Source organism: Alternaria incomplexa (assembly GCF_024043165.1).
Source record: "Alternaria incomplexa strain BMP 0042 chromosome Unknown scaffold_5, whole genome shotgun sequence".
Taxonomy (NCBI): Eukaryota; Fungi; Ascomycota; class Dothideomycetes; order Pleosporales; family Pleosporaceae; genus Alternaria; species Alternaria incomplexa.
This window is the reverse complement of record NW_026249854.1, coordinates 1,973,664-1,999,362: the sequence shown is the minus strand read 5'-3', so window position 1 is coordinate 1,999,362 and position 25,699 is coordinate 1,973,664. Positions and strand designations below refer to the sequence as shown.

The 25,699-nt window shown below is 52.9% G+C and overlaps 10 protein-coding genes across 10 annotated transcripts; 5 read left to right on the top strand and 5 right to left on the bottom strand.

Annotated features, from left to right (window-relative positions):
* Positions 1–3,415: 3,415 nt before the first annotated feature.
* Positions 3,416–5,689, bottom strand: J4E90_004571 (uncharacterized protein; the record flags this gene model as incomplete). The annotated part of the gene is made up of 2 exons (XM_051434136.1): positions 3,416–4,254; positions 4,576–5,689. The coding sequence occupies 2 exons, from the start codon at positions 5,687–5,689 to the stop codon at positions 3,416–3,418; spliced, it is 1,953 nt and encodes a 650-aa protein (XP_051292654.1).
* A 561-nt stretch (positions 5,690–6,250) lies between these two features.
* J4E90_004570 (uncharacterized protein) lies at positions 6,251–7,606 on the bottom strand (the record flags this gene model as incomplete). The annotated part of the gene is made up of 3 exons (XM_051434135.1): positions 6,251–6,399; positions 6,452–7,053; positions 7,104–7,606. The coding sequence occupies 3 exons, from the start codon at positions 7,604–7,606 to the stop codon at positions 6,251–6,253; spliced, it is 1,254 nt and encodes a 417-aa protein (XP_051292653.1).
* Positions 7,607–8,751: 1,145 nt separating this feature from the next.
* On the top strand, positions 8,752–10,905 carry J4E90_004569 (uncharacterized protein; the record flags this gene model as incomplete). The annotated part of the gene is made up of 1 exon (XM_051434134.1): positions 8,752–10,905. The coding sequence occupies one exon, from the start codon at positions 8,752–8,754 to the stop codon at positions 10,903–10,905; it is 2,154 nt and encodes a 717-aa protein (XP_051292652.1).
* Positions 10,906–11,657: 752 nt separating this feature from the next.
* Positions 11,658–12,757, top strand: J4E90_004568 (uncharacterized protein; the record flags this gene model as incomplete). Its single annotated transcript, XM_051434133.1, has 3 exons — positions 11,658–11,888; positions 12,025–12,558; positions 12,614–12,757. The coding sequence occupies 3 exons, from the start codon at positions 11,658–11,660 to the stop codon at positions 12,755–12,757; spliced, it is 909 nt and encodes a 302-aa protein (XP_051292651.1).
* A 900-nt stretch (positions 12,758–13,657) lies between these two features.
* Positions 13,658–14,446, top strand: J4E90_004567 (uncharacterized protein; the record flags this gene model as incomplete). The annotated part of the gene is made up of 1 exon (XM_051434132.1): positions 13,658–14,446. The coding sequence occupies one exon, from the start codon at positions 13,658–13,660 to the stop codon at positions 14,444–14,446; it is 789 nt and encodes a 262-aa protein (XP_051292650.1).
* Positions 14,447–14,538: 92 nt separating this feature from the next.
* On the bottom strand, positions 14,539–16,268 carry J4E90_004566 (uncharacterized protein; the record flags this gene model as incomplete). Its single annotated transcript, XM_051434131.1, has 2 exons — positions 14,539–16,121; positions 16,169–16,268. The coding sequence occupies 2 exons, from the start codon at positions 16,266–16,268 to the stop codon at positions 14,539–14,541; spliced, it is 1,683 nt and encodes a 560-aa protein (XP_051292649.1).
* A 937-nt stretch (positions 16,269–17,205) lies between these two features.
* On the bottom strand, positions 17,206–17,865 carry J4E90_004565 (uncharacterized protein; the record flags this gene model as incomplete). The annotated part of the gene is made up of 1 exon (XM_051434130.1): positions 17,206–17,865. The coding sequence occupies one exon, from the start codon at positions 17,863–17,865 to the stop codon at positions 17,206–17,208; it is 660 nt and encodes a 219-aa protein (XP_051292648.1).
* A 399-nt stretch (positions 17,866–18,264) lies between these two features.
* On the bottom strand, positions 18,265–20,226 carry J4E90_004564 (uncharacterized protein; the record flags this gene model as incomplete). The annotated part of the gene is made up of 1 exon (XM_051434129.1): positions 18,265–20,226. The coding sequence occupies one exon, from the start codon at positions 20,224–20,226 to the stop codon at positions 18,265–18,267; it is 1,962 nt and encodes a 653-aa protein (XP_051292647.1).
* A 586-nt stretch (positions 20,227–20,812) lies between these two features.
* Positions 20,813–21,743, top strand: J4E90_004563 (uncharacterized protein; the record flags this gene model as incomplete). Its single annotated transcript, XM_051434128.1, has 2 exons — positions 20,813–20,950; positions 21,072–21,743. The coding sequence occupies 2 exons, from the start codon at positions 20,813–20,815 to the stop codon at positions 21,741–21,743; spliced, it is 810 nt and encodes a 269-aa protein (XP_051292646.1).
* Positions 21,744–23,386: 1,643 nt separating this feature from the next.
* Positions 23,387–24,538, top strand: J4E90_004562 (uncharacterized protein; the record flags this gene model as incomplete). The annotated part of the gene is made up of 2 exons (XM_051434127.1): positions 23,387–23,515; positions 23,573–24,538. The coding sequence occupies 2 exons, from the start codon at positions 23,387–23,389 to the stop codon at positions 24,536–24,538; spliced, it is 1,095 nt and encodes a 364-aa protein (XP_051292645.1).
* Between the last annotated feature and the right edge of the window lie 1,161 nt (positions 24,539–25,699).

Genomic DNA, 25,699 nt, shown 5'->3' with positions numbered 1-25,699 from the left:
ACTACGTGGTTAGAAACGGCCCTTCATCATGTTCACAATATGCGCGTCATTGCTTTTGGCGTCAGGCACGCCTACCCCAGGGGACGAATCGCAGACCACAGCAACCCGTGCTACTATCGTCTAACGTCAGTAGTCTAATTCACCTCGCTTAAAGGCTGAGCTCTCGCTGTCACGTTGTCGACAATGCAACACCAAGCAACACGGATAATGACTTATCCCACTCGGTAGTCGCAATTTTCATGAAATTGTCCGAAACATGATCGCTTGTGGCGCCTCACACGATGTCTCGAACCCACACTGCACTGTCTGATACGTTGTATCCGCCATCTCCACACCTCCACCTGCAGCGCCATGCATGATTTCAAGCTTCAACGCTAGAACCTCTAGCGCGGGCTCGGTCCTTTCTTGGGTCACGTTATCGGGCCGCTACCATACACGCAGAGCACATTCGGCAACTGCCAGAGATCAAATGTTGACTTCACAGATGTGCAGCATGGATTGACATCGGAATACCGATTCTAGATTCTCCGACTATGCAATCGAAGGATTCCGGCCCTGGACAGCTGAGACGTTGTGATGCTGTCGCTCGGTCAAATACATCATCTTCGGCCCTACATCCATGGGCAACACGAGCGCACGATCAGCCTTGTGACGTCAACCTCGACAGGATGAATCGTTCCTCTAGGCAGCTGAACCTAACGCTGGCGAACTGCTCCGCGAACGATGTTGTTAGAGGCGATGGGATCGAGCATGGCCGACCTTATCTACCTGATCGGCAATATGCTAGTAATAGCTTCCTCCCGCACTTCGGGATAACTACATCCAGTGTGTTGATATGCGAGCCCGCGCGTCACCGTCGCGCATGTGTGCGGCGTGGCATATGTCATCCCGCCAAACCCTGGCTTTTGTGACGAAAGATGCAGCACTCATCAGTCGATGCTCCTCGGAACCGCAATCACATTCCAGAGGGACTGACCTTCCGAAAAGGTATACTATGGGAATTTGAACTCGACGATCGTTCAGGCGTAATGTGGTAGGTCCGGCTTGCTTTACCCGGTGGGATACACGTTGGAGGTGAATCATTTGTATTGGATGATCGTCGATATCGTCAGGCTTTGTGAGTAATGCTGTGTACATGACTTCTTTCGCTCACCTTGATGGTCACGGACGGCTCTTGACATCAGAAGACACGTGTGCTCATGTCAATGTATCTTCAACTTCCCCCTTCCCTCGTCAAGGGTAGACTTTCCTTTCACATAATATAACAAAACCAAGAATAGTAGAACAACCACATTTAACACATAACTAAAAACGCCGATCGCGCCTTCAACGTTTGTGTTCCTCCACCACCCAAGATAATTGATGGTCATGATAAGACTAAATATTAGCCAGATGCACACGAAAAGCGAGACCACGGACATCCCATCTAAGTCCTCTGTGATCTTTAAGCCCCACCCGTGGACGGGCCTTTGCTCATGGAACAACTGATGCGTAAAGCTCGGGCCAAACTTCTTGGGGATTCGGTCGCACAGTTCTGTTTCGTAATACTGTTCTCGATGATGCTGGGTTGTGTACCTAGCCCCGAATTTCCTCATCCTATGAGCAAAGTACGAGGCTAATGGTGGGAGAGGCGCGGACGCAGACTGGGAAGAAGATATGCCAACATCGCTCTCCAAATCTTGTGTCACTGCGGGATGTACTCCGATATGCACAGTCGGATAATCGGTGTTCTCGACAGTGAATTTGACGAAATCCACAGTAGAGATTCTATAGAATGGCAAGGCGAGTCTCCAATGATGGCGTCTAGCAGCATTCAAGTATGAACTATAGATCTGTTCTACCAAGCTTCCGTCTGTCTTCAACTCTGAGAGGTGGAGTTCAAATAGCGTGGCGGGTCCTCCCCGTAGCGTTATGATAAGCTCAAGAGTAGGGTCGCTGAGCAGACTGGCAATCTCAGAGATGAGGTTATCCATGGTATCCAGTGCACGCGATGCCGACGGGCGAAGAAGAAGCTCTTTTCTAAGCATATCCCTAACCAGTCCTCTGAATTGGCTGTTGAAGAGCCCCCAGGCAGAGTGACGAGGATCTAGAGCTGCTGTATCTTGACCTTGAAGTACGTCGTTGACGAAGGTCACATTGTCCGCGAATTGGCAACTTCCGGTACCTATTCCTGCGTTGTACACTTCGATGAGCTTTGGCCAGGGTCTAAGGATGCCTTCTATGAACGCGAAGCAACAGCCGAGAGAAAAGACATCAGAGGCTAGAGTGGGATCCTGGCCATCAATCTGCTCTGGGGCCAGATACTCGTAAGTTCCCTCATTTGATGTCGTGGCGCCATTGACATGCTCTTTGCTGATCCCGAAATCGATGATAATAGGACGAACCTCTACCTTCCCAGGTTCACGGACCTCTGCATGCAAAAGAATGTTGTGAGGCTTGATATCCTTGTGACGAATCGGCTTTGGCTGCTGGCTGTGAAGATACACCAGGCCGCTCAGGCACTGTCGCACGATACTCGGCCAAGGGTCTAGCCGCTGACTTTTGAACCAGGGACAAAGGGTTGAAGTGCCGTGGTGGTTCGCAAGGTCATGGATGAAGTGATCGAACGATACTGATGCCCAAGGTCTTGTCGCCAGGAAGATCGTGTGCTTCATGCGATAACCGGGAAGATCAATGATGTATGCCTGTTCGAGCTCGACAATGTTCGGATGACGCAACTGCCGCAGGAACTTGATTTCTTGAACAACTGATAATTGTAGTGCGGCTGAAATGGGTGATATCTCTTTGATCGCGTAAGCTCGATTTTTGCCGTCGAATTGCCGCGTCGAAGAGCGCGTCGCTTTATAGACCTTTCCGTGACCCCCCTCAAACGACTTTGCCGAATGATCTCGTACGTATGGAACTTCTTTGACAGTGTTGTATGTGATCACTCCTGCCGAACGGAGGTCCTCGGGAAGGGTCATCGATTCGTAAAACTGATGGCAAGCATCACGATGTTGGAGACGTGGTGGGCGGGGTTCACACGCCAAAAGCCCAAGGCAGCAGCTTAATTTGTGTGCAATCTCACTGGTGCGCTGCCCCTGCAACCAAAGTAAGTAATCGACATCATCATGCTTTTGTGGCTGGTCGCGTTAGCTGCGATTGGCGGATGCTCCGGTTGAACGCATCAACCCGATTCGCAAGGCTGGATGGATTGGCGTGCGACAACAGACACAAGGCTATCTGAGAAGCAAGAGTAAACCGCAACAATGCGAACTTTACAAACGACGCAAACCAGCAATGAAGAAAGTCAAAAGAGACGTCGAATATAGTCATAACTGTCATACCAAGCGCTACCTCAACTCAACGATCCGGATCAAAGTCTTCACTCCCCCCATGCGGCTTCCCCCTCCCTTTCCCCTTCTTCTTGACTCCTTCAGCCTGCACCAGCGTCCGCCCTCCCAGCCATCCTCTCCAAAACAGCCTTCCTCGCATCCGCCTTCTCCTTCCTCTCCACCCCCAACCAATCAAACACACCCTCCACATCCGTAAATTGCATGAACCCACCCTGTCTCCACGCATCCCCATGTATCTTCTTCCCCGTCTCATTATCCATCTCAGCAGTCTTCTGCGAACTGAGCGCCCGTCCCCAGCGACAGTACACCAATCCTTGCGTAAGCACTCTTACGCGTACACCCATATTCTTATACTCCGCTTTCTCGTAGACGGGATTGCTAGCGGTAGACGAACCATTCTCCCATCCACCTTTCCGACACGCAGTCACACCGTTAAAACATATAATTTGCGTCAACGCCGTATCACCCCTCGCACGCCTCTTCTCGGTTTCGCTCAACGCATCACGCCGCTTCTGCTCATCCTCGTCTACGTCTTCGTATTTATTCCGCATATTCCGTTGTCTCATAGGCCCATCGTTCCAACACTCCATAATCGATGAATCGTAGTTATCTTCTTTGAAGAGCGGGACGTGGTGGTATGCTGTGTGCGGGTCGAGGTGCATGTGCAGGGAGAGGATGCCGGCGGAAACGGTGAGGCGGCGGAGGTCTGCGAAGACGGAGCTGAGTGAAGGAGGTGGGATGGGGAGGGGTGTGGAGGCGGGGTATGTAGGTGGGTGAGCTAGGGTGAGGAGGGGCGAGAGGTGCGTCCATAGTGCTCCGATGATGGTGTTGACGTGGGCGTTGAAGTTGTAAGGGAGGGATGTCGGTGTGGGGAGGTGGGCAAGGATGGTTGTTGCATACCGCGCATTCCGGTCGAAACCTGTTTGTTGGGTTAGTTCTCAATCCCCATCTCTCTGGTTCTCGTTCTCGTTCTCGTTCTCCGCCCATATCGACGAAATAGTTGACTCACCGTCCTCGTTTCTAAACTCTCTCACCACCCCCCTCACAGCTCCCACACCCTCCTCCCCTCCCCCAAAAAACTCATGCTGCAACACCTGCTCACTTAACACATTCCCTATCATCGCACAAACCAGCGCTTGCATCTTCTCTTTATTGACGAAAAGATCGTGCCACCCGCACACCCCACTCGGCCCGCCACTCGCTACGCAATTAATCAGTTTCGCTGTCTCTGGTGTTAAACTCTCAAAGAACATCTTGTGCACGAATCTGTCGCCGTCGGCGGTCATGGTCGTATGCCCGGCATGCGCACCCTTCGAAAAATATTCCTCAGCAAAGTCTTCGATGGAGGACATGAGACCCCACAATCCATCCCTTACCTCCGCGTCGCGGAAGGCGTAGTCTGGTTCTGAGGGTAGTTCTGCGCGGATTCGGTGGGGTGAAGAGCTTAGTTCGCGGGCGCGTAGGTTGGGTTGTGTATCCCACTTCTCCTCCGGCGTCTTTTCGTGCCAATCGCGTGGGTTTTCAAAACCTTGGGGGTGGGTGGTGGTATGTGAGGGCATGGTGCGGTGGGATTGTGGTGGTTGCGGTGGCGGTGGTGTGATGGATGAGGTTGAAGGTCTCGTTGCTGTGTGCCGCGTGGTAGTCGTATTTAATCTTCCAGCCCCAGCCCGTGGTCTATGTTGTTTGCCAACAGGCTTGTGTTTGAGTCTGTCCACTTCTACTTCGATCTCGCCAGTACTAGTCACGTCTAGCCCGGCCGACGAAGTGGTAGGGGAGAACGATAGTTGTAAGTCGTCGTCGCTGCTGGACCAATCTATGTGATCGATCGCTTCGCCTTCGTTTTCTTCGTTCTCGGTCTCGCTGCCTGTGCATATCGACGGCGACGGCGACGGCGAGATTGCTACTTTGGTGCTCGTACCAGCCAGCGTCTTCCCTGCTTTGTCGTGTGTTCCTGTCCTACCAGGACTCCGCGCTTCCAGAGCAGCGTACAAATCGCGCGAAAGTTTGCGCACGGATTTTGGAGTCGCATACGGCCGGGTGTCGTCATCGTCATCTTCATCGTCATCTTCCTCCTCACCAGCAATCACAACTTCAGCTTCGTCTTGAAGTTGGTGCGCTGCCGCCTCCACCTCATCCAGCTCATCCAGCTCATCCTCATCCATCTCATACCCATCATCTCCACTCACCGTCACCGCCCCCGCACCCGCGTAAACAGCATTCTGGTATTCCTCCGGATCATACGCGTCTCTCTTCCTCTTCTCACTCGAGCGCGGGGTCGGTGTTTCTGGGATATTGCGCTTCTTGGCAGGTGTATATTTAGCGGGTGAACTGAAAAGGTTGTGGAGGAAGGACATAATGCGCGATCGGGGTTGCGTTGGCGGAGTAAAGCTATGCACTGTCTGCTTAGTATGATAGATCAGCCGTACAGAAAGGTCAGTCGCATGAATGCGATGGCTTGCGTTAGCGGCTCTTGTATGCCCATGGTGGTCGCTTTGTCTTTGTTGGTGCGGAACCGCATGCGGCAGTTCGTGGGAGCGTGCAGCTAGATGAAGGTTTGTGATTGTTTTTGCGCGGGAGGAACAAAGACACCAAGAATTGTTGCTGTGGTATCTTTGCGGTGCAGCGCGACAATGGGTGTCTTTGACGTGATGATCGCCTATTGTGTTGCGACGTTAGAGTACGATACGGTGAGGGTAGATGCATGCATCGCCCTGTTCTGGCTCACTCATCCAGCGATCAGATTAGCAGTGGGATACAGCAGGACACTTCGAACGCCAATGAGGAGAAACCACTATCATTACCTCTGTAGAGTAAAACCCGCTATGCTAGATACGCCTGGCTCGATAAGTAAATGTAGAGCGATGATGCAAGGAAACGCTAGATGACAACGATAGACAAAGAAATTTGAATTGAGTTTATGACTTGGGCGGTGGTGTGAAGTTCTTGTAGAAACAAGAACATAATGTGCTCTCAATCTGAGGCTTAAGCCTGACGTCGTCGCCTGACGAGCTCGTGCAAGCTGGTACTCCTTGTCCACCTGCTACGCTTTGTTCGATCTTGACGGCTAGTTCAAGTTAGTTGGTGTAGGTAAGATGGGAGCTGCCGGGCTTGCTTACCATATGGCCACGCCTTGTTAGCGACCTTTCCCACTGCGATTGTATCGTCTGGGTACGTCTGCTGCATCTTGGTGTATAAGATGCCCTGCATGTTTGTCGCACCGTAGTCGCACTCAAAGTCGCCTCTCTTTCCTCCAAGGCTTCCAGTCATGTTCACAGTTTTGGACCGCGTGATCTGGAACCGGTATCGCTCCGTGTCCTTCCCGGCGTCCAGCAACTCGAGGTCTTCGTTCTGGAACGTGGTGTCGAATGTGTCGTCCTGTTTGCCCGAAGAAATCTTCCAAGACCCTGCAGATCCGCTGATGTCCCAGTTCAGAATGGTGAGAGCTTTCTGTTGGTCGTCGTAGTAGTTTGTGTTTGGCGGGCATGTCCACGTGTCTGCGTCTGAAGTGCAGTCTGTTGTGACGGTGTCGAGGAAGAGCACGAACGACCAGCTTCCGACGGGGAAGTTTGAGGGGACAGCGGAGGGTGTGGAGGTGGTAACTGCAGATGGGGGATCGTCGTCGGTCGTGGAGGGAGAGTTGGAGTCGGGATTGGAAGCGGGCTTGCTATCGGTGCCTGCTGGTGTCGTTGAGCCGCCTGTGTTCGCTGCGGGTGCGCTGCTATGAACTGTTAGCTAGATCCTCTGGATGTCAGCATGAAGTTGGCCTACCTCTTCGAGTCCTTCTTCAGTCCCATCGCTAGTCCAACGCCCAATGCCACCATCAGCGCAATGATCAGGGCGGCGACCACGGCAAGCTTCTTCCATCCCCAAGCAGCACATCCTCTCTGTCTCCGTTGCCGCACGTGTCCAAACTTCTCCTCATCCCGATCACTCCACACGCTGACACTGAGATTGCTCCCATTGTGCATGTCCTCGCTGCTTTCCCTTGGCGTGAGCAGCCTGCCACCCGTCAAGACCGATTGGATGAAGCCGGGCTTCTTCTCGACCCTGTGGTGTTGTACTGGTCCGACATGCTGATGCGATGGGTCGTTGCAGAATGTGCTTTCGGTGGTGACGCTGATTTCAGCAGCCTTGGACGAAGCCGACTTGCCTCGTTTGGCGTCGAGAATTACGGAGAGACGCTGGCCAGCCGGCGTCGAGATGCGCTTTGCCGGCCGGTCGTCACCAATCTCGTAGTGTGCCTTTGCGCGCTTGGAGCGATAGAAGTTCATTGGATCGGAGGCTGTGGGCTATATTGCTTGTGGCTCGCGGTGTATGGTGTTCTGTGTGTCAAAAGAAAGCGTCCAAGTTCTCCTGACTGCAATGGCTATCGCTCTGCGGGTGGCTTGCCGCTATATCGCGCTATAGCCTGGGAGCGTAGGGATGCCGATGACGAAGACGATGGGGGTAGGGAGGTGAGAGGAAGATAACAGGAGCCTCCCTCTCCACGGCTGTCAGGCGCGACGCACCCGCCTGAGCCATGACAGCTCTCGAAAGCTTGTACGAGACGGAATCTTGTTGACATGATCCTACTCAGGCTTCGAGCGTATGGGGCCTGCGCGATATCACGCGCTAGCGACCGTTATAGTATCGAAGTAAACTCCAACGGGCTAGGGGGTCACCCCATTCTCCTGACCATCACTCATGGAGCTGGTTCTTGGTGGAGCCGCACGGTGCTGCGTCGGGAACGGGTGCGCCATGCATGGGCAGATCATGAGAGCTTGACGGGAGCTTTTATGCAGACAGGATGATGGCGTGCTTGACATCTGGGGTTGAGCAGGTATTCCACGGGCTTGAGGCAGTCTCAACGCTCCGGAAATGATGTCGCACGAGTGAAGTTTGTTGGTAGTCCCGTTGGTAGTGTCGTTTCGCAGCGGTGTTTGTTTTGCTGAGTGATTAGGGGTCGCACGTCGCTAAATTCGGAGCCTGTTCCTGCATTCGGCCCAGGGATCCGGGTCCGAGGGATTTTGCCGCCAAGCCTCGAGCTTCACCTCACTCGACTTCCTTTCACGTGCCAACGTGTAAACGCACCCACAGGTGGCGATACTCAGCACGCTGAAGATACCTGAGTAGGCGGTATCACAAGACTGTGATGTCTGATGAGGATGAGCGACGCTAGCTGCCGAACGCGCTTTCCTCACGCGCTCTCGCTCTCACCGCGCGCTTCACCGACGCGTCACAAACGCGACTACCTCAATCATGCTCTCGCCTACCGTGACGTTTGCACACCTGCACGAACTTCAATCGAAAAAATCCTCGTCACCAACGTCTTAACCTCAGCTTTGCCGTGCGACAGCTTCCTGGTGCTTAAAGCAGGATCTCAAAGCAAATTGCTTAAGCTGTCTAACATCTCGCAAGCCACCCACTGCTAGTCACCATGTCACCCCGCGTAACCGTCCGCCTCGTCCCCGGTTGCTCTGACGGTGATCCTCTCCATGTCCCGCCTCCAGGAGCTCATACTCAACTCGATCCACCGACTCTGTACCTGGAAAAGATCGGTCAACAATGGATGGAGAGTCGAGGTGAGGCTAAGCCCGGTGTACAGTACTCGCTGGAAGGTCTTCCCTTTGGTTATACTCTCTGGTATCGCCCGCGACCATCCAAACCGAGCCATTTCGACAAGTATCTATATGGCCATCCCGGAAAGAAGGCATTCGACTCGCCGAATCGATTCTTTCCCCATTTTCTGCATCTGATGAACAACAATGGCAACAGCATAGGCTGCCCATGTACTCTCTGCAGTGGCAGTGCAGGCGTTCTTCCGAAAACCTCAGCCAACAGCTCCCAGGTACGCAGCTCCAGCGCGGCATCTTCCCGAAAGGCATCCAACTCGTCTGCTTCTCTGCCAAGCCGGCCTTCCAGTGCCCACAGCGTTCAATCGCTTTCAGTCCCACCGCCGCATAGTTTAGCACCACAGCACAAAGGTCGGCCAAAGAAGATAACTCCGGGTCTCGACACGACGAACGTGGACAGTGAGGGCACTCCCGACGTCTACAGGAATCTCATCGACAAGCTTCGCCGGCATCGCGATGTGGACGAACCCATACTTGAGCCCTTAAGTCCAGACTGGCGCGCTGAACAAGAACACCTTCCGAAATTTCTCGACGATATAAAGACACAAGACCAGTGGGTCCCGCGAACTGGAGACCTTGTGCTGTATATACGCAACATGCCCGACACCGTTGAATTGGTGCGAGACAACACCACCGGAGAGCTTCAGTTGTACGATGAGCGGCGCAAGCAGCATCTCGGTGTTCCCCAATGGGCGGCAGGCCTCGTCACCGAGCCGGCTACTGGTACCACGGTCTCCGAGCTCGTTGCCTCTACTCAGGAGCGCAACGTGTCCAGCATAGGCGTACGCGTCGAACCTATCCCAGATCCAAACGAGTCCGACAAGTCGCTCTCTAAGAGACACAAGTACGTCTTGTTGCGGCAGACAAGCCCGTTCATGATGTGGAGGGACCTCTTACGCCGTATCCCCCAGGAAGAATGGCATGACACTGTCAAGAACGCCCTCGCCCTGATGTCGACGCTCTCTCTTATGGGCAAGTATCGGTTTCGAGGATCTTGGCCCAACGCGAGCATATACTGCCATGGGATCTACGTTGGCGCCGAGATGCTCGCCGTGGGCGACACAGTTCGTCTCCTTCCCAACAAGCAATCTGGCCAGTCTGGCTGTACGGATGTCATGAGTGTGAAATCCATTCGGCTGAAGTGGACGAACTTGGACAAGGCATCGGATAACGACTATGACGAGGGAAGGCCGTATAACTCCGAGATATGGATCTATGGCTCAGCCTACACCAGCGACAGCTCACGGTCTAATAAGCTTTGGGTGACGGAGCATAATGTCGAAGCCCCACGTGTAGCCAACGACTATGCAGACTGGTACCCACTACACCCAGCCGACAAAGAGCTCGCCATTCCCTACTCCCGTGTTCTTGGCCGTCTACACGAGCGTGACGCTACGGCATACTTCCTTAAATCCGCTCATGACGACCTCCCAGGACTCGATGTCGGCCGACAAGCTGTGGTCGAGGCGCGCGCCTTTGCACGAAAGCACGACAACCGTATCGCTCAGGAATCCGATGCGACTTGGTACTGGGGAGACGACCGGGCCGACGCTCTGAATCTCCACACCATCAACGGCCTTGATGTGTCTAGATACGACCTCGACCGCGATGTCAAAGATCTCCGCCGCAAGTACCGCCAGCTAGATGGTATTGCCAGTGGAAACGCGAAGCCTACAGGCCAAGACATTCTCGGCGGCAGGGGATTGCGTACGTTCATGGCGCCGGCTTTGCCACTCCGCACGAGCGGCACAAAGGCACCAAGTGATAGCGGAAGTTCTTCTATCGCAAGTGCCAGCCAAGCCTCACGAAAGCGTACGCACATCGTTGACTTGGACGATGAGGACGATACCGAAGAGGACGATCTTGACGAAGAGATACGAGAGCGCACCAAGGTTGTGCAAGATGACCGCCAAGGTCCGATGAAGAAGAAGGCGAAGGTGATGGTTGTTATCGACTGAAGATTGACAGTCAGCGCGTCCAAGACCAAATGGTGAAGATACGAGAATACGATTCGAAGGACACATGTGAGGTGCTTCACTCTTGCGAGAAGAGATTATACATTAGGAAAATAGCGACGGACGAGGTAGACGCCGGGATGATTCCCAGGGCGACTTTAGGCGGGAGGATCACTGTTGATACCCATTACTGCGATATGATCGAGTAACTGCATGTTCATGTACTGTACCAGATTCACACGACATTACGGCAGATGCCAACACTGGCTGATTAGCGGCCACAATACTACACGAAGAAAACCCTCGTGTGCCTTACACATTGATGATGTACTTACTGAGCCACCCAAAGCGCACACTTAACTCCATCACCCACCTCCAACCCCTCCACCCTCTCAAACTCCTCCGTATCAACCTCATCAAGCTCAACGTCACCTTCCACATTCATGTTCCCTCTTCGTCTGCCGCAAAATTCGGGCTTGCGCTAGTCAAGTGAGCAACTATAGCTAAAGACTTGACGCTACGAGATTTGAGCCCGGTCCAGTCAAAGGCACTTGCTATCATTTGTTGAGCTTCGGCGCGAATGAAGGCAGCGGGCAGGTTTGAGGCGTGGTAACCAACAGGTGGTACAGGTGAAGGTGACCACCCTGTGGTCCCCGCCCTCATCTGCGAAAGAGTCATGGATATGAATCACGAAAGTGACTCATGTGTGCTTTAAAAATCGAGGATGATGTGCTGTAGTATCTCTATTACACAACATGGACGACACCAAAATTTTCGATCTGGCTAGCGAATGCTACAAGCTCTTTCGAGAGGCCTTCCCCGAGGACACACTACCTCCGAATGCCGAGATACCACTATACTACGCTCTTATCCACTGCCGGTCACGATTCGATACCTGGGCTGGCTACACGAATGCATTGGAAAACGGCGAGGATTCTTTGGACAAACAACTTGAGTTCAGTCCTGCAGATGACTCGCAGATTGTGGTCAGTATGCTGGAACTGATAAGGACCAGCTTACGAAAAGGCAAGACATCGCATTGCATTACCGATTGATCCGTGACTGACATCAACAGACCTGGTATCTGGCTGTGAAGCGCAGCCAGGACTGAGATTATCGCAGTCCGACGAATACCAGGCTGCGAAGTACAGCGTGCTGCATGCGATTCCCCCGTCACTGACACGGATATGCCTAACGGCCATCCACGAGGCAATGGACATACTGCAACGGATATCAGACACCGAAATAAGAGATGAAGACGGCTTCGACAGAGTTGCGGCTGCGGTCGTGAAAGGCACATACCCTGATCTGCCTAAGACACTAGTCCAACAACTAGGCTCATCTATCGCACGCAGGCGTGCTCGCCTACTCCGTCAGAGGAAGCATCAACAAGACCTTGACCTCCAACGACAACAGGGTGATGATGCACAGGCTGTGGCGGCCGAGGACACCAAAAGTGTCGCGCGGGCACAAGATCAGATAGTGGCTGCTCTGGACAAGTTATCTGTCACCGAGCATCCAGTCTTGGAGCCGAAGAAGCTATCGGCTGATGCTTCGACTGAGCAGAACGTCCGGTTTGGCAACACTACAGCATCCTCAGCAGCCCAGTCATGTCCTTACCCGGAACCTCCAACGCCATTGGAAGGTGTCGATCACGTCCGGTGCAATTGGTGTTTTGAACAAATCAGAGCTGGGGACCCTCAGCGTACAGGATGGTGGGAGTATGTTGTCCATGAAGGCATCGCGTATTGTCTGGACGCAAGCTTACGACAAGCAGATCGCACTTCGACCAAGACCTACAGCCCTACACATGCATCTCCGAAAGTTGTCAGAAGCCACCATTATACTTCGCTAGCATGTTTAGATGGCAGGAACACATGAAAGAGATGCACACCGCCTATTGGACGGAAAATATCCACAGATCCAGGGTCTGGTACTGCGACCTGCATCTGGACGAGGAAGGACATACAACGCTCAAGACATTCCAGGGTGAAGAATCTCTGCGCCAGCATCTGAAGGTTGACCATAGAGATCTTTCGTCGTCGGAGATTGATACTAAGGTCCGACGGAACACTAGGCGCCCATCTCGATCGCGGGATATTTGCTTGTTCTGCGGCTTCGACGCTGGCGCCAAAGTAGATATAGACAACGAATGTGGAGCAGAGATGGAGTCGAACACCAGGTATGCTGGACTTAGAGCGCGGAAGGCTAGAGATTTGGCCAAGCTGGTACTCTGGAACCACATTGCCCAGCATCTCAAGAATCTAGCTTTCATATCGCTGAGATGGTGCGAAGATGATAAGGTCGATGCCGGGGGAGTGATGTAAAGTCGAATGCTGCGCGAAGGGGAGGATCTAGTGAAGATGAGGAAGCGGCATCGGTGGCGGGGTAGTGCGCCCGTTCGTGCTAGGTCGATCAGACAGCCTTCAGAATAGTATTACATGAGCACTGAGCGTCGATGCCCGCTTGAATATTAGTTGCGAAAGTCGAGGTGAAGGAAGATTGCGACTGACAGACAATTAGGCCGATACGTACGATAGCGCGATTACTCAACACCCGGTTCCGAGGTTCCGAGGAACGCGTTGCGCCTCTTCCCCGCATCGAAGCTAATCATGCAACCAGCACCAACCCTACGAGATATGCATAACAAGCTTTCCGTAATAGATATCTTGCTACTTTCGTCCACGACAAAATGTGAAGGCAACTGACGCGACATCGCACCCAACAGGCCGCTTCCTCCTTCAACACCACCACAATGTCCAAAAACACCACCAACAAACCCGTCATCGCCGTCGTAGGCGCAGGCCCAGGCATCGGCGAAGCAGTAGCCCACCGCTTCGCATCCGAAGGCTTCGTCGTCGCCCTCCTAGCGCGAACAGAAGAAGCGTTACAAACCATGGCCGCGAACATCAACAGCGACGTCGGCACCGGCACCGCACATTACTACATCACAGACCTGCGCGTCGAAGGCACGGTAACATCATCCTTCAAGCGCATCCGCGAAGAGCTCGGCCCTGTTAACGTGCTTGTTTACAACGCCGGCGCGCGCCGCGTAAACGGACGTTCGCTAATCGATACCACGAGCGAGGAATTCGAGAACTTCACCAAGATCAACCTCTTCGGCGCGTTTTGGGCGAGCAAGCTGGTTATCCCGGATATGCTTGCCGCGGGCAAAGGTACCATTCTTTTCACCAGCGCGACGGGTGCGTTGCGCGGTATGCCAGGCCTGGCGTCGTTTTCACCCGGGAAGTTTGGACTGCGCTCGTTGTGTCAGGTCATTACGCGCGAGTATCAGGCGAAGGGTATTCATGCTGTGAACATCATTGTGGATGGGCCGGTGGATGGGAAGTTGATTGGCGGTGTGATGAAGAGGCAATGGGAGCGGACTGGGCAGACAGATAAGGCGGCGGACGTGGACAGCCATCTTGTTCAACCGAGGGATTTGGCGCATACGTATTGGTTCTTGCATACGCAGCCGAGGAGTACGTGGACGCAGGAGTTGGATGTTAGGGCTATGAAGGAGACGCTTTTTACGAAGCTGTAGATAAATCGAAATGTATTGGCTGTTCTTGGAATAAACATTCCAAAGACCAGATAAGATGTACGATAAAACTCCTACGTAGTGTCTTCAAAGAACTACAAACGAGCTTTCGTACTTTTTCCAGCTTCTTCCGCTTTAGCTTGTTCGACGAGTACCCTTCGCAGTATCTTGCCCGCATTGCTCTTTGGTATCGCTTCCACAAAGCGGGTACCGCCCCTCAACTTCTTGTGCGGCGACACACGCTCATTGAACCACTGATGCAGCTCTTCCTCCAGGTTCTCATCGCCCTTGTACCCCGCTGCCACAACGATATACGCTCTTGGTAACTCCGTTACCTTCGACTCACTATACACACCAATGACGGCAACATCAGCGACCGCCGGGTGGCCAATCAAAAGAGCTTCGAGTTGCGCCGGCGCAACCTGGAAGCCGTTGTACTTGATGAGTTCTTTGACGCGGTCGGTGATGTATAGATTCCCATGTTCATCGAACTTGGCAACATCGCCGGTGTGATACCATCCTTCCGCGTCGAAAGCCGCAGCCGTAGCTTGGGGGTTGTTGTAGTACCCTTTGAAAATATTCGGTCCTTTCAAGCACAGCTCACCTTCTTCGCCCATCCCCGTTTCCTTTCCGTCATTTACGACCTTGGCTGACATGCTGGGCAACAAGCATCCGGATGTGCCCAACGCCGTGGTCCAGGTTTCGATGCGTTGCACGCTCACGGCGGGTGCAGCTTCAGACATGCCGTAGACTTGGAGTATTTGAGCGCCGAGACGCTTGTGTATCGCGGTGATGATCTTGACGGGTATTGGGGCGGCAGAGGAATGCAGGTCGCGCAGGGACGTCAGGTTGTACTGGTCGACAATGGGGGCCTTTGCGAGAGCGAGTGCGACGGGTGGGACAATGTAAGCGATGGTGACTTTCTCTTTGTCTACCGTCTCGCAGAATCTCTTGAGGTCAAATCCTGACATGATGTGATTGGTCACGCCGTAGAAGATGATGTTTAGCACTAGTGTAGCAATTCCTGCATTTATCAACGCATGTTTGATTGTGAACTCATTTAGCTTACCGTAGATGTGATACATGGGTAGGAAGCCAATACCCGTGTCTGTTTTCCAGTTGGTGTTGTAGCCATTTGCCGTCGTAGCCTGAATGCTGTTTGCTACGACGTTCTCATGCGTCAGCATGACACCCTTTGGCTCGCCAGTGGTTCCAGAAGAGTACACCAGGTACGCCAGATCATCTTTGGGGTCGATTTTGACTCGGTTCATGCTGACTGACGCGCTCTTCAGAGAAGAGAAGTGCCGAACGGATCCCGATGTCTTGCCATCTCCGACCAGGAGTATCCGATCCAGAGGAAGGTCGACTTTCGATGCTGCCTTGCAAGCGACCTCAAGGCATGCCACATTCGTCAACAGTCCCTTGGCTTTCGAGGATGTCAACTGAGACACCAGCTCATCGACGGTGTACATGGGGTTTAGAGGACACACGACACCTCCAGCAAGTAAGACGCCGAATGTGGCAGGCGCGACATCGATATCATTCGGCGTCATGATTGCCAAAACATCGCCTTTGCGCCATTGCCATTGTTCCTGGAGGCCTCTTCCGAACTGCTCCGCGCTGGACCGGAGCAGAGCATATGTGAGCTTTCGACCGCTGGCAACGTCTACGAAGAGCACTGTTATCGTTTTAGACGCCGCTCGATAGATGTATGTGAAGACATACCATGATCATCCGGGTACTCGCGATCCGGTCGCTCGAGAAAATATGTCCATACATCGACGGCGGGTATGGTAATAGGCGGGTATGACGACTCAATCGGCATTGTTAGCAGTATAAGTATAGCAGGAATGACTGGTTATGCTGCAGCGTTCTGCTTGAAATAGACGTTATATTTCCGGTCAACGTGATCGTCATTGAAGTAGCGCATTCAAACATTAGGGTTTGGTACTTCAATGGCTACGTCCGTAACACGAACGCGTCAGCGGCGATCGCATGTGATTAGTCGTGGGTACCCATGCAGACATCACAGACCTCGGGGGAACCATTGACATGGGCCCGCCACTCAAGGCATGGTCAGGAATCTCTCCGCCCATGTTTAGGCAGTTGAGAACTCCTAAAGCATGATGTGACGCGATAGCTGTCATCCCGAGCCAAAAATCTCATGCGCCGGCTTGGTTGAGCTCACATAGGCGGGAGCGCGAGACTGGGTGGGAAGCAATTGATTATCGTTGCGGTGGAAATGCCGGATTTTATGATTAGTTGGTAACGTTTAAATCAGTGTGTTATGGTGATAGATGAGGGTAATCAACATTGAGGGTCGGGATCGGACCTCGGAAAGCTGGGAAAGCGCGCCAACCGAAAGCAGAGTAGACCATGATCATGTGATCCCGGCAAATCTCCGTGAAGTCTGGGTCGCGCAAGCAACGTGAACAGACATCGCGCTCTTCTCACGCATCAAGGTCATCACACAAGGCATCGGGAATCGTGAATGACTTTCTTTTGTTTCTTCCCTCATTCATGATCCACCGCTATGACGTCTAGCAGGCCGACGCTCCTCGCGTAGTCTCCGACGTGTCAAACTCCGCAACGGCTCAGCAGCCAGGCCCAAAATCGCCAGAAACATCGCGCATAACTTTTGACTTTTAGAATTCAGCGCATCTCGATCATCGTCGCAGAACTGCAGTCGTCAAGCTCTGTGTTCATCGCTTCCTTGGTGTCCTTTCCTTACTCCAATGCCTTGACGCCTTCCGCCGCAGCCTCTAGCATACGCGAGTCTTCTTCGCAGGTGCGCCCTCGTCGACTTCTGCGTCCATAGTCTGCTTCCGCTTTGAATCATCGCGCTTGACCGATGCTTCATCGCTATCATCCGTCGCAAACAATTCGCCCTCTTTGTCAGAGCCATTTGGAGCACCGTTGCCATCTTCCTGGGTGGATACAACGCCTTCTTCAGCGGTCGTCGCATGCCTTGCAAAGGTTTTCAGCACACGGACAAGTGACAAGAGACCATCGTCCCGACCCTTGTTTACGAATGTCTTGTACTCTGTTGCATAGCCACAATACAGGAGCACGAATCTCAAGAGTGCCTTAATGTTGAGGGAGAATGGCGAAATTATGCCGCTATCGCTGAGGCTGCCGAATAGTCCCTCGCCCTTGATGACCCTTGCGTTCTTGACGTATGTGTTGCGGGAAGAGTCTGTGGTTGTTGAATAATACAGGCCCATCTGCTTCCTGATAGCGTTGTTCTCTCGCACTGTGTTGTTGTATCTGGTAGAAGGTTGGACACGCTCGTCAAGCCAAAGTAAGTCTCCGATCTTCTTGGACTTCTTCTTCACGGCAAAGCCGACCTTGAGCGCGTATTGACCGGGACAGTACTCTCGAAACCTCGAACGCCTCAGGAGCTGGGAAAGTGGCCAGCGCATCCGGGCAAGACTGCTGAAGCGATACGAGCACCTGCTCTCTAGTGAGAACTTTGGAGCCCTCCTTCACGTCGTAACTTGGCTTCCGCGCTTCCAACTGTCGAGGCTCATCGAATCCCAGTTCAAACATGAATAAATGGCCCATGGTTCGGTTGGTGACTGGCTTTGGTTATTGGTATGGAGGAAAGACGTGTGTGGTGTAATGTAGGGAAGATTGGGTACAATGATATGAGCACGCTCTAGATATCGAGGTAATGGTGAGTATTGGGTCTTACCGAGATTGCGTCCCTCCACGTGGCAGTGAAAGCAGACTGGAATGGGGAGCCATCACTCCTCCTATAGCAGGTAAAACTGCCTTCACATCGACGACGCGATCGTACTGTCGATGTCGGGATATAGCTATTACGTCTCGCAGACGTCGATCGTCCTCACTACCGGCTTCGCAACTTTACGTATAGCCTCTTTGACGGAGCTACCGACCGCCTCCCAGTGCTCGCCGAGCCAAGTCAGATACAAATCAAGGTCCGTGTGGTGCAGTCCAGGAACCTCATGCAACAACTTTCGAACAAAGTCACCAATATCGCCACCTTCACTACTACCAAACAATGCTGCGTACGCCGCCTGATACATCGCAGACTTGGACGTATACTTGCCGTCACCGTCTGCTCCAGTAGCCTTGATCATTGCGTCGGCGTAGATCTCACGGTACATTTGTAGCGACGAAGGAGAGTGCGGCGCATCAAGAACTTCGTACCCTGGCATCCAGTTTAACGTCAAGAACTTTGGAAGGGAAGCGTAGCCGAGACAGCGTGGGGCGGTGGAAGCGCGCTCCCAGTCGATGATACCGGTCACTTCGCCGGTGTCAGGATCGCAGAAGACGTTTTGGAGGTTGAGGTCGTCATGACGAAGGACGAAGGACTCGTCGCTATCTCCAAGCTTGACTGAGATCGCGAAAGCGTCGCTTCGGAACAATGCATCCAGGACCCCATGAACGACGCCGGGCCTTCCTTCATGTCCCTCAAACGGCCAGACATCAAGCAGCCCATCCATGGAGCGCTCCAGGCTTGAGTCGTATACTGGCTTCTCTGTAAGGGCCTTCTCTATGTTCATGTCTTCGGCGGTCAGATCTGGATAAATATCCCACTCCCAAAGCGAACCAATAGCAGGCGTTCCGTTTGCGTCAACAGTGTCAAAGTCCAACGCGCCAATCTTGTCGAACTCAAGATGACGCAGCTCGGCCATGGCTTGGGCCAGTGAACGAAGTATGCGCTCACGCTTTGACGCCAGGTCCTTGGAAGGAAAGTCGACTGTGTCCCGATCCCAGTCTTTATGAATGGGGTGAGCGTCGTGCCAGACTTCGGAGGCGGATCTGCCTGTGCAGGCCTTCATCAAGATGTAAGGCGCACCTAACGTATTATCCAGCGTGTCGTCGTAGGCCACAACCTCAGGAACGGGACATTTGGTACGCTCGCCAATGAACTTGATAGTGCCAAACTCCGAACGCATCATGTATGCATCTTGCTTCTGCCAGCGAGCGGCAGTGCCGACGCAAGGAATCTTGACCACATATTCACCGTCGTTAGAACTATTGATAACCTGGTATATTCGAACGAGGTTGTAGCCACCCTCAAATTCGCCGCGGAAAAGGTAGTCATCTGCGCAGTACTCGGCGGAGGGGTTGAGATGGTGCCAAAGGGTTTTCTGGAAGCTCGAATGGTCGAGCGCACGGAGTGGCTCCCAGTCCGCGCGATCAAGCGCTTCGCCATCAGAGCACGCGCTTGTTAGAGAAGACGTTATCGAGCCGTCCGACTTGGGTGTAGATGATTTGTAGTCTTCAACCTCCTCGTCAGAGTTCGTACCGCTTGGCGAGACAGCCTTTTCGCGCTGGATGACGGTGACGACTGCGGATTCAACGACACTCGTGGAGTCGTCATTGTCGCAGGTACGCTCAACTACTTTGAGCCCACTTTCCTCACGATCCGTGGCGTTTTCACGCGAAGGCAACCGCCGAGATAGCTCGGGCGGCGTTTCCATGATGGTGCAAATACCAGAGATCACGTTGAGGCTTGGTAGCAAACCTGCAGTCTCTTGTGAAGCAACGACTTCGTGCGACACATCTGCCTGCTCTAGATTTCTGTTCTTGCGCTGGCGGGCGAAGCGAGCTCGGAACTTCTCGTAGGCGATGGATAGTACTGTGGGTAGGTTGGCATCTTGCTTACTGGGACGATCGCGATTTTGAAGATCGTTTGCAATGTCTGGTGCAGGCGGTGTCTTGCGAAGCCTGCTCTGGGAATTTTCCTGAGGGTGCTTGGAGCTGGAGCTGAAGTCCAGACCAGGAAACAAAGACGTGAGGCTGAAATGCATGTTGACACGGATATTTGGAGGTCGTTATCGGCTGGTGTGGGCGTGGTGTTCGGTCGATTGGCAGTCAAACTACCCGTAGCAAGGTAGTGTTTCGGGGTGGAGAGAATTTATAAGGCTCGAAGAAGAGAGTACCAACGCCAAAGTGGAGCCCGAGCTTGTCTAGCCCCGTGAAATGCGCGGCATAGTGAATGATGTACATGTTGACAGATGGAAACGAATGACCACGTAGCAAACGCTATGCAAGTATCCTATCTAAGCGAAAGGTTACAATGGTGACTCTTCCTCGCATATACAATCTCTACTATGAGCTTCCTTTTAATGCCCAGTGAATTCACGCAGCGATGTCGAGCCAGTTACCTATGCTACCAGAGTCTCCACACTTCAAAGCGGATACTAGCACAGATCATAACCGCGCATGGAATCAGCTCAGCGCAATGAATCGCTGCACTACAAGGCAGCAGTGTGATACGAATTTGCATCGGGGCTGCAAGGCCTCGATCTCTATACACTCTAGTCATACTCACTACCACCCGATATACACAAGCATACAGTTCCCCAACTTCAGTTACCCCATACATTAGCCAAGATGGTAAAACTCGCAGGAGGATGGATAGATCTTAACGAGAGATACGGAGAAATGTTCAAAGGCGACTTCAACCCCAACATCTGCAACAAGAACACCCTTAAAGTCTTGGGCCTAACACACCATTGTAAAGACTGCAAGGTTAGTACACCTGCAATCACACTCATGATACCCCTTGCATAACGAGGTCAACTTCACTGACCCGCTTACAGGCGCCTCCAACAAAGAAATGTTTCTGGCAATTGCATTTCGGTCTGTATAGCAACGCCCGTCGCTCGAGTCGAGACTGATGAGACTGAAAGCGTTCTGCGACGAGTGCGGCGAGCGCTTCACTGTCTGGTCCAGAGGGTGCGGAAAACATCCTTATAGCCACGGCTACAACATCGTTTTTAAGGCTGTACGCGATGACTGGCCGGCCTCGGAGATAGAGCGTCTATTGGCGACAAGTGGTACTGTTCAGGTCGAGGACATCGCGGACCTACTCGACAACGGTGCCTCCTCCCCTGGTCCAGATCCCGAGGACGACGATGTTGCTGAGCTCGCTGGAATAGTCGCAAACGCCGATATCAGTACGAACAGCGAAGCCTTCGAAAGCCCGGCCTCTCCACAAACGACCCCAGTGCCTGAAGCCAACCCTAGCGTACAAATTGAAGGAAGTGTTGCGTCGCTTCCCCCTGTCCCCACAGGCAAGACTTTCAGAACGTCGCAATGGCTTCTCACTGGGCTCAAGGGTAAAGACGCCAAAGGCATGAGACAAGCGCGTGCGGCGACCGGAAGAAAGATACGTCGGGACACAGAAGCTGCTGCGCAGGCCGAGATAGCTGCGGATGAACGCGTGAAGGAAGCTCAAAGAGCTAAGAGAGCGGCTGAAGTAATTAAGGAAGCAGAGCAAGAGAAGGCGAGGAAGGGCAAGACTGGACATAAGCGGAAGTAGGCCAACCTGGGCCACGAGTGGTTTCACCGCTCGACCTTTGACACGCGCGTGCATGGGACACTTGGGAGTTATAGAAGAACGCGGATCAAGAAAATGAATGAATTGTGCACATATTCAGCACCAGCTGCAGTGCTTCTGACTTAGTCCACCGACTACACTTGGAGAGAACAACGGCGCGACATACAATGAACAACATCGCATTCAAAACTCAGCGTCCACCACCCGTAAGATTGCTAATCTGCGTTATGCTCATGATATTGCCAGGCCCAAATCCAGTACCACCCCACTCCATCGAGCGCAGCACCTTGCGCATCCCAATGCCACTCGCCCCTTTCGGACCTGCCCCATACCCGAACCCAGCTACCATCCTCAACTGCAGGGCGCATGCCGGAGGCGTCGATGGGGAGCCTGTAGATATCTTTCTCGGGACGGTCGTGGAGGTGGTTCCAGTCGTTTGATCGCTTGAAGGGTTCGGTACGTGCTTCTCGAGAGTCGTGAGGCGGGCCACAGCGTAGTTGGCACTAAATTCGGCACTGGATGGGACACCGGACTAGGCATTGGCGTGGGTTTGCAGGGCGCAGAGCTTCTTGTGGTACTTCCAGTCGTTTTGTTGGCACTCGCGGCTGCAGTATGGTGTCGTCTTGCATTTATTACAACTCTGAACAGCCCCATATTTGTTGCATACGGCACAGTTGGACGGCATGTCGATAGTGGTGCTGGTCCCTTTTGATCGGAACGGATTTGGAACGGATAGGTAGACGAAGATGGCAACGAGTACCCAGACAAGCGCGAAGTATATCAGGAAGTATACAGCACGTTGGCAAGCTGTAAAGATATACGGAAAGATGCAGAGTACCATCCGTGGGGACGACGTCCACAATATAAACGCGAAGATTAGCGCTGAGACTGATAGCCCTGAGGCACGCTAGGTAACGAAACGAAAGCGGGCGCGAAGGTTTCATCTCGCCGCTCCACGTTCGGGTCGCCTCAGCTCCACTTCATGGAAAAGAGATAGCCTGGATGTTCGAACACTGAGGTCAGTACGGACTGAGATAGACGCAGTGGTAGTAGTTCGGGCCGCGAGTTCATGTGCTCGTAGCTCTCCTTAGCAGGAAGAAGCTCGCAGTATCCTAATCTTCCTAATTTGTCGTTCTCAACAAGGAGTACTCAGCGCTTAATAGGAGCCTTAGCATTGTACGCATAAGCAAATGAACGATTCGAGGTGTGGTCCGTGCGTAATGAGCAGCCCCGAAGCGCCCATCGTCGGCGTTAACACATGCGCCTTTTCATAATCCGTGCAGGCGCTCTTAATCCATTACGACGAGTTTTCGCGTTCCGTGATCATCATCTCGATGCGTCATATTTGTGACATGCCTTCATTGCGTATCGAAGGATGTGCGGGGATAGACGATGGGAGGCCGGATGCGGGGAAGCTACACGCGTCTGCCTCCCCACTTACGACGTAGCTCACGATCGATAACGAACAATTACAAGAGCGCGACGACTGGATGTGTGTACTTTTGGGGGACGCCTGAGAGCTCATCATTTCATATAAATGGACGTTCTTTTCTACCTAGATGTAGTGGGAGCTTGAGATTACATTCTACCATCGCACAATACACGTCACCTCCAGCAACAACATCATGCAAAACCCATCCATAGTATTGTATGGACCGAAGAACGCAAGGATCAAAGATATCGCAGTACCAGAGGTAGTTGATCCCCACGATGTGATCGTTCGCATTAATTATGTGGGAGTTTGCGGAAGCGACGTAAGAACCACCCTTCCATCATGCCACCCCCTTTCAACAAACTAACCAACCACCCAGGTCCATTTCTGGCACTACGGCGGCATCGGCAAAATGATAAACCCCACCACGGGCATCGTGATGGGCCACGAAGCCTCCGGCACAATCCACTCCGTCGGCCCATCTGTCACAAGCGTCAAACCGGGAGATCGCGTAGCTATCGAACCAGGCATACCATGCCGTATTTGCAAAGCGTGCAAATCTGGAGTGTACAACATGTGTCGCGATATCCGTTTTGCTGCGGCGCCAGGGCCGCCTGATACGCAAGGCACGCTATCAAAGTACTTCCGTAGCGCGGAGGACTTTGTTTACAAGATTCCTGATAAGATGGGGTTGGATGAAGCGGTGCTTGTTGAGCCGCTCGCTGTTGCTGTGCATGCGGTCAAACTGGGTGATGTGAAGCCGGGCGAGACGGTTGTGGTGATGGGCAGCGGGACGATCGGGTTATTCTGCGCGGCGGTCGCGCGTCAATACGGTGCGCATCGCATTATCATTGTCGATATCCTGGAAAAGAAGCTAGAGTTTGCGGTGAGCTACTTGAAGTGCGAGATCTTCCGCTCTTCGACCGACGCAAGTCCAGAAGATAACGCCGAAGCGCTACTCAAAAAGTTCGACCTCGTTGAGTATGGCATCGACACGACTGGCGGTCTCGTCGACACAGTCATCGAAGCTTCCGGTGCGACAACGAGTATCGATATGGGCATCAACCTTGTGCGCCCGGGCGGGAAGTATGTCCAGACCGGCCTTGGGAAGCCGAAGATCGAGTTCCCGATTGTGGCCATGGGCCAGAAAGAACTCATGGTGAGGGGGTGCTTCCGATACGGTGCAGGGGATTACGAGCTTGCGGTGGGTTTCTTGGAGAAGGGATTGATCGATGTGAAGCCGTTGATTAGTTCGGTGACCCCGTTTGAGAAGGCGACCGACGCATGGGAACAGACTTCAAGAGGAGAGGGTATCAAGAATTTGATTCGAGGGGTGGAGGGCTGATGGTTAATGTGGCTCAAGAGAAAGAAATTTCTTCTCAATCCATCTGCAACACGACATTAACAACCAAGCGTCTGTCCTTGCTTCGTCGAGCGTGCGTTGTCCATCCTCCAGACACATTTTGCCCACATCTTCAAATTTCTCCATGTGTGGTACACGCACTCAGTATCACGGTCCAAACAACAGCCTACCTTGCTATTGGGGATATCTGGGCGACGCTCGATTTTCTTAACAAGCCTTCTCACTGTCGTTCCTTCATGTGCAAAGTTCAACGAATCCGCGTGGCTCCATCGAAACCCCAACGGTGGAGCGACCAAGTCTACCAGGTTTGCGTGTCCATCAATCCAGAATACCGGGCAGGCTTGTCGAGCATTCTTCTTCCAGTGTTTTGGACAGACCTGGTCGAGAATGTCCGTGAGATAGAGGAACATGCTCATCTTAAGTCTCCCATATGTAGTATAGTGGGTATCGTGGTGTACATTGTCGCCTCTAGTGTGCTGAAGCTCGACAGCAACACAGATCTCGTCTACCTCAGTACCGTCATGAGTAGTTCCCTTCAGATTGAGCAACCCGTTCATGTTGATGCGAACATCTGTGGGGTTAGTGGCGCGAGTGAGTGCCACTTGGACTAAGATCGTTGGTAGTGCGGACGTCGAATACAGGCTTTGAGAGGCGATCAGTTCCACCAGATGATTCCGATGCCCGCCTTCGCGGACCCCCACCCCAGCGTCATATCTTCTCACCAAATCCGCGTCGCTGTAGTCACTGACCCTCTCTTTAGCCGTAAGCTCTATGACCACCGGCATGTATTGACTAACAGCTTGAACTAAAGATTCCCGGAGTGTGGCAGAAACATCGAAAACATTCCGATGGAAATTGGGTTTCCGGGCGGAATTTATGGGAAGCCGAAGACGATCTTCCGCGGTGATTGCGTAAGCACAGATCATGCCTTGCACATCGTCAGGAAGATCCGTAAGTGAATTGACTGGCCTCGCGGCGGACCATCTGACCACGCCAGACGCTGGGTGGATAAAAAAAGAACGGTGAACACTTCGCGATCCTGTGTAGTACTGGACCTGGCCGTCTTTGCTGACACGGTGCATAGTGACTGACGAGAGAAGCGATTCTGAGTTGGAAAGGCGTCGAAGATCTAACGTTTCATCC